A 7,500-nucleotide genomic window follows, 5' to 3' on the forward strand; every position below is an offset into this window, starting at 1 on the left:
ACATTTTTTCCGACATGATGTGCGTTGATATTATACTATAACAGGGTGTGTATTATTATGATGTTGTAATACTCTCATGCACAGTGTGTGTAGTGTTGTCCTGTCCCGTCTCGCTGTGCCTGGCCATGTCCTGTTCTAAATATAAACCCCACCGCTGTGCTGCCACCTGCTCCTCGCACTCCACCCTGATCCCAGTTCAGCCTGGACGCTTCTGATGATCAGGATTAGAATCAGGATTAGATTATTTAGGAGTGAAGTAGTGGCAGAAGCTGACCCTGGATCAGAGTAAAACACTTATATGATCATTGTGATGTAATGCTAACTGTGATATTGTAATAATCCAGAGCGTCCGGGTTCAGTCGAGCAGCCGAGACGCGTTTGCGTGAAGTCTTTGTAATGTAGTAATGGAAGCTTGTAGCCTCCAGTTTAATGTCGTGTACACTGCTGACATAGTAGATCTCAACAACACAATATGTATCGGTTCAATAAAAAACAGAATAAGTCCGTATTTAGGCCACGCCCCCTTCCAGAGTCTGAAGGCATGAAGTGATGACAAACTATGCTGAGACGTGCTTATGAGTGTGTGTGTGTGTGTGTGTGTGTGTGTGTGTGTGTGTGTGTGTGTGATGACTTCTAGAAGTTGGAGGAGAGTGTGTTATCTGAAGAGAAGAGGTTGACAGTGCGAGGCCCCTCCCCTGATGCCCCGCCCACCTGCATACCGGCTCGTGTGCGAGAAATCGTGACCAAGAACCTAAACGAGAGCAGTACGTAACTTCAGCTGTGTGTGTGTGTGTGTGTGTGTGTGTGTGTGTGTGTGAGCGAGAGAGAGATCATATTCTCAGTATAATCAGTGCGGTCGGTCTTTACTCTCCTGCTCCGTCTCAGTCTCAGCAGCCGGCAGCATGTCCTCGGTTCTGTCCCTGGAGGAGGAGAACCGCGTCCTTCAGAGTGAACTGAGTCGCCTCGAGGACCTGCTGGCCCACAGCCGCGCCGACCGCGACGAGCTCGCCATCAAATACAGCGCCATCAGTGAGAGGGTCAGAGGAGACACACACACACACACACACACACACACACACACACACACACACACACACACACACACACGCAGAGGAAAGAGAAACACTTGACTGACCAAACCCCCCACACACTTCCCACACACACACACACACACACACACACACACACACACACACACACACACACCCTTGGTCAATGATTGGTTTAGGGTTAGGGTTACACACCTTCATCATTTGTGTTTGGTTGCTTAACTTCATTTTCTTAGCCTGGGTTTTCTTTGTGTGTGTGTGTGTGTGTGTGTGTGTGTGTGTGTGTGTGTGTGTGAGAAAGAGATAAAGAGGGGGTCCGGCTCATTTCCTTGGCAATGTGGAATGGAATGACGTGAAGTGGCCCATTGCTATGGTGTTTGTTGCCATGGAGACAGTAAACAGGGCAGTCGGGGGTGTAGGTGGTCCTGCTACGGGCGTATAGCGGCACCGTGCCAGCTTCATAATACTCACGTTTCATAATAATGTTTTTCACAATCTTAAAAACCTTTTGATCTGAAAGAGATTAAACGTGTGAAATCGGTGTCGCAGACAAAAATATAATCGTGTCGACGTGTGCATTTCTTTCATTAGAAAACTACCAATTTATTTACAAAAAAAAAAGTATTTAAACGGACGACTCGGAGCGAAATATTCCGGAAAGCGGGAGATGAGTGTGCAGCGTCGGCGTGAACTCCTTTAATACTGTTTAAAATCATCTCGGGGAAATTCCTCAACAGATCGGTCGAGAAAACGCCAAGAACACACTTCTGTAAATTCTAGGCAAAAAGCACGTCTACTCTGAAGATGCTGAAATTAAATTATTTAGATTTATTTTGGATTTTTTATCTCCACATAATTCCCATAGTTCCCTTTGTGTTACTCCAGAGTTTTGGTGACTTTATGTGATTCTGAAATGTGGAGAAGAAATTAAAATAACGAATGAGTGTGTTTAAACTGTGTCTAAACTTTTGACTTGTAGTGTGTGTGTGTATATGTATATATATATATATATATATCTCAAATCAACGGCATCCATTCAGTACCATTTAATTTGTCATTTTTAAAATCATACCACCAATACCATATCAATGATATCTCCGAAAAGTGTGTCGCCCAATCATTTATCACAATATTGATATTATATCGATATATCGCCTAGCCCTAGTACACTATAAAGGATTACCTGCTGCTCTGTGGCCCGTTAGGTGAATGTCGGAGTCTACACAAAGCAAATAGACAAACTTAACACAGAAAATCAGACACAAAATATACTTCCACTAGCAGTTAATAAGTGAATACATATGGAATATTCTACGTTATATGTCATGCAGAACACGTAGCTCAGTTATGCAGAGATCTGATGGTCCTGTCTTATTTCGGGTTCCGTATGTCATCTGAGTTATATTAGTATTTATTCTGTGTTGTTATTGTAACGTATAAATGAGTCTGTGGAATAAAGGGTTGAAAATGAGAGAATGTATTTCACAATTATGATGCTCCAAGTGTCCCCACAGTGTGTGTGTGTGTGTATGTGTGTGTGTGTGTGTGTGTGTGTGTGTGTGTAGTACAGAGTGTTTACTTTTCCACACGTCGTGTCCGGTGTAAATTCCTACAGGCTTTCCAGAGGACGCTGCAGTCGGGGTCCTGAGCGTTTCCAATGGAGACTGGGGTGCATGTTTATTATGGGTGGAGGGCGTTTCCGTGGCGATGCCTCTGTTATCCCTGTTTAGCTGCTTTTTCATCTTAGAGAATTGAGATTGGAGCAAGTGAAAGGAGTGCATTTTTTTTTTAAAGGATTAAAGTCTCTTTTAGTCTCAGGAGGAATTCTAGGCTTCTCTCAGAAAGTTTTGCATACCAAAATATTTTGTTAAACAATTATCTAAAAGTTTTGAACAAGGCTTTATATTTTTATCACATAAGCACACAAAACACTTATTGTGAGAGAAATATTTAATATCGGTATTACCACACGATAATCCCGTTGTTTTTTTCCTAAATGAAGCAGTAAAGAAGAGTAACTATAATTACAGACAGAATATAATAACTGAATTTATACCAAAGTTATATAAATAAAGCGAGTACTGATTTCAGATTTCTCACTCACTGGAATTGGTTGACCCTGCAACCCTGTGTGTGTGTGTGTGTGTGTGTGTGTGTGTGTGTGTGTGTGTGTGTTTAGTTGGAGCAGGCCCTGCGTTTGGAGGTGGGGGTCAGTGACAGCGACTCTCCGGAGTGTGTGAGTTTGTCTCAGCAGGTGGTGGAGCTGCGACGGCGTCTGGATGAAGAACAAAACGCTTACAAGCGCAAACTCACCGCCTACCAGGAGGGGCAGCAGAGACAAGCGCAACTGGTTCAGAAACTACAGGCCAAGGTCATTCACTCAGTCATTCATTCACTCAGTCATTCATTCACTCAGTCATTCATTCACTCAGTCATTCATTCACTCATTCACTCAGTCATTCATTCATTCATTCATTTACTCAGTCATTCACTCATTCACTCATTCATTCACTCATTAATTTATTCACTCATTCATTCACTCATTAATTTATTCACTCATTCATTCATTCATTCATTTATTCACTCATTCATTCACTCAGTCATTCACTCATTCATTCATTCACTCATTCATTCATTCACTCATTCATCCATTCATTCATTCATTCATTCATTCATTCATTCATTCATTCATGTGCCTGGCACATCATTTACTTTATTCCCTCACCTGCCATCCTATAATTGAATTAATTTATGCAGGTTATTCTGTGTTGGTGTGTGTTCAGGTTCTGCAGTATAAGAAGAAGTGCAGTGATCTGGAGCAGTCTCTCCTGGAGAAATCATCAGAGCAGGTGAGTGTGAGACTATCATTTATTTATATAAACACCTTATATACACACACCGTATACACACACCGTATACACACACCGTATACACACACCGTATACACACCATATACACACACCATATACACACCGTATACACACACCATATACACACACAGTATACACACACCGTATACACACACCGTATACACACACCGTATACACACACTGTATACACACACTGTATACACACCGTATACACACACCATATACACACACCGTATACACACACCGTATACACACCATATACACACACCATATACACACCGTATACACACACCATATACACACACAGTATACACACACCGTATACACACACCGTATACACACACCGTATACACACACTGTATACACACCGTATACACACACCGTATACACACACCATATACACACACCGTATACACACACCATATACACACACCGTATACACACCATATACACACACCATATACACACCGTATACACACACCATATACACACACCGTATACACACCATATACACACACCGTATACACACACCAAATACACACACCGTATACACACACCATATACACACACCATATACACACACCATATACACACACTATATACACACACCGTATACACACACCATATACACACACCGTATACACACACCATATACACACACCGTATACACACCATATACACACACCGTATACACACACCATATACACACACTGTATACACACCGTATACACACACCATATACACACACCATATACACACCGTATACACACCATATACACACCATATACACACACCGTATACACACACCATATACACACACCGTATACACACACCATATACACACACCATATACACACACCGTATACACACACCATATACACACACCGTATACACACCATATACACACACCGTATACACACACCATATACACACACCGTATACACACCATATACACACACCGTATACACACATCAAATACACACACCGTATACACACACCGTATACACACACCATATACACACACCGTATACACACCATATACACACACCGTATACACACACCATATACACACACTATATACACACACCATATACACACACCATATACACACCGTATACACACACCATATACACACCATATACACACACTGTATACACACACCATATACACACACCATATACACACACTATATACACACACCAAATACACACACCGTATACACACACCATATACACACACCATATACACACACCATATACACACACTATATACACACACTGTATACACACCATATACACACACCGTATACACACACCAAATACACACACCATATACACACACCATATACACACACCAAATACACACACCGTATACACACCATATACACACCATGTACACACACCGTATACACACACCATATACACACACCATATACACACACCAAATACACACCATATACACACACCGTATACACACACCATATACACACACTGTATACACACACCATATACACACACCATATACACACACCGTATACACACACCATATACACACACCATATACACACACCAAATACACACCATATACACACACCGTATACACACACCATATACACACACCGTATACACACACCATATACACACACCGTATACACACCATATACACACACCGTATACACACACCATATACACACACCGTATACACACACCATATACACACACCGTATACACACCGTATACACACACCATATACACACACCATATACACACACCATATACACACATCGTATACACACCAAATACACACACCGTATACACACCGTATACATACCATATACAGTTCAAAGGAGAAAAATGTTAATTATACCTCTATTTATAAATGTATCTATAAAGAGTTCAAAGTGAAATGTGAGTGTCGTGTAAGAAATCTGCGATGAAAACGTGTGTGTGCAGAGTATATTACTGTTACTGAAACTGTACACAATCTTTTGTGTTTATTTCACAGAGTGGGTGTGAAAAGTCCACTAACGGTCAGGATGAGTGCAGCAGTGAGCTGGAGACGACCCTTATCCGCCTGGAGGAAGAGCAGCAGAGGTCCACGCGCACACACACACACACACACACACACACACACACTCTCACTCTGAGATGCTTATGCTCTGTTTTATGTTTTGTCCCGGCGAGCAGGAGCAGCAGTCTTTCGGCGGTGAACGCGATGCTGCGTGAACAGCTGGAACAGGCCGGACTGGCCAATGAGGCACTGAGTCAGGACATCCGCAGGCTCACTGCTGATTGGACCAAAGCGAGGGAGGAGCTGGAGCAGAAGGAGTCTGATTGGAGGAGAGAGGAGGAGGTTCATTCATTTGCCTATTATTATGAACTTTGTACTGAGCACAATTTGTTATAAATATCAATTTAACGCCCAACAGTTACGCAGCATCTTTATTACGTTTGAAATGAATGACAGTGTGACAGTGAGCTTCACAGCATTTATTAAACTTTAACTTTATCATTCTAAAGTATCAACCTTTCTTTAGACTTTTTTCTTCTTCTTTTCTTGCAGTCGTTCCATAACTACTTCAGCAGTGAGCACAGTCGGCTGCTGACTCTGTGGAGGCAGGTGGTCAGTTTCCGCAGGAGTGTGTGTGAGATGAAGAGTGCCACCGAGAGGTTAGATTACACACACGCGCAAACACACACACACACACACACACACACACACACACACACACATGAACACACATTCTGTTACGCTATACATCATAAATGTGTTGTCTCAGGGATCTGTCAGTGATGCGCAGCGATCTGGCGCAGACGGCGCAGAGCGTGCAGCTGCAGTGTGTGTGCGTGTGTGTGGCGGTGCGGAGTCGCGAGGACGGCTCGACGCTGGTGCTGGAGCGAGAGGCGGCTCAGCGCGTCACACTGGAGCAGCTGCTCCGAGAGAAAGAGAGCGAGATCACCGAGAGCCAATCAGAGAGAGAGAAACTCAACAACAGGTCTGTGAAATAAAACAAATAAGTGGTGTGTGAGTGTGTGTGTGAGTGTGTGTGTGAGTGTGTGTGAGTGAGTGAGTGTGTGAGTGAGTGTGTGAGTGAGTGTGTGAGTGAGTGTGAGTGTGTGTGAGTGTGTGTGAGTGTGTGAGTGTGTGTGAGTGAGTGAGTGTGTGAGTGAGTGTGTGAGTGTGTGTGAGTGTGTGTGAGTGTGTGTGAGTGTGTGTGAGTGTGTGTGAGAGTGTGTGTGTGAGTGTGTGAGAGTGTGTGAGTGAGTGAGTGTGTGAGTGAGTGTGTGAGTGAGTGTGTGAGTGAGTGTGTGAGTGAGTGTGTGTGTGAGTGAGTGTGTGAGTGTGTGAGTGAGTGTGTGAGTGAGTGTGTGTGTGAGTGTGTGAGTGAGTGTGTGAGTGAGTAAGTGAGTGAGTGTGTGAGTGAGTGTGTGAGTGAGTGAGTGAGTGTGTGAGTGAGTGTGTGAGTGAGTGTGTGTGTGAGTGAGTGTGTGAGTGAGTGTGTGAGTGTGTGAGTGAGTGTGTGAGTGAGTGTGTGAGTGAGTGTGTGAGTGAGTGTGTGAGTGAGTGTGTGAGAGTGTGTG

General features: G+C 43.3%; 1 protein-coding gene across 4 annotated transcripts in view; it reads left to right on the top strand.

Annotated features, from left to right (window-relative positions):
- The window catches only part of LOC108281039 (rootletin), a 30,370-nt gene that overhangs the window by 8,885 nt on the left and 13,985 nt on the right, over nucleotides 1-7,500 (top strand). For all 4 annotated transcript variants that reach the window (XR_008393187.1, XM_053674193.1, XM_053674192.1 and 1 more), the window contains exons 2-9: nucleotides 638-764; nucleotides 886-1,037; nucleotides 3,229-3,420; nucleotides 3,833-3,898; nucleotides 5,924-6,012; nucleotides 6,106-6,271; nucleotides 6,482-6,588; nucleotides 6,699-6,914. Coding sequence is in view for 3 of the 4 variants with exons in the window: in XM_053674191.1 (XP_053530166.1) it covers nucleotides 638-764; nucleotides 886-1,037; nucleotides 3,229-3,420; nucleotides 3,833-3,898; nucleotides 5,924-6,012; nucleotides 6,106-6,271; nucleotides 6,482-6,588; nucleotides 6,699-6,914 (1,115 nt within the window). In the remaining variant the exon portion in view is untranslated. The remainder of the gene's footprint in view (nucleotides 1-637; nucleotides 765-885; nucleotides 1,038-3,228; nucleotides 3,421-3,832; nucleotides 3,899-5,923; nucleotides 6,013-6,105; nucleotides 6,272-6,481; nucleotides 6,589-6,698; nucleotides 6,915-7,500) is intronic.

Source organism: Ictalurus punctatus, chromosome 21 (assembly GCF_001660625.3).
Source record: "Ictalurus punctatus breed USDA103 chromosome 21, Coco_2.0, whole genome shotgun sequence".
Lineage (NCBI taxonomy): Eukaryota > Metazoa > Chordata > Actinopteri > Siluriformes > Ictaluridae > Ictalurus > Ictalurus punctatus.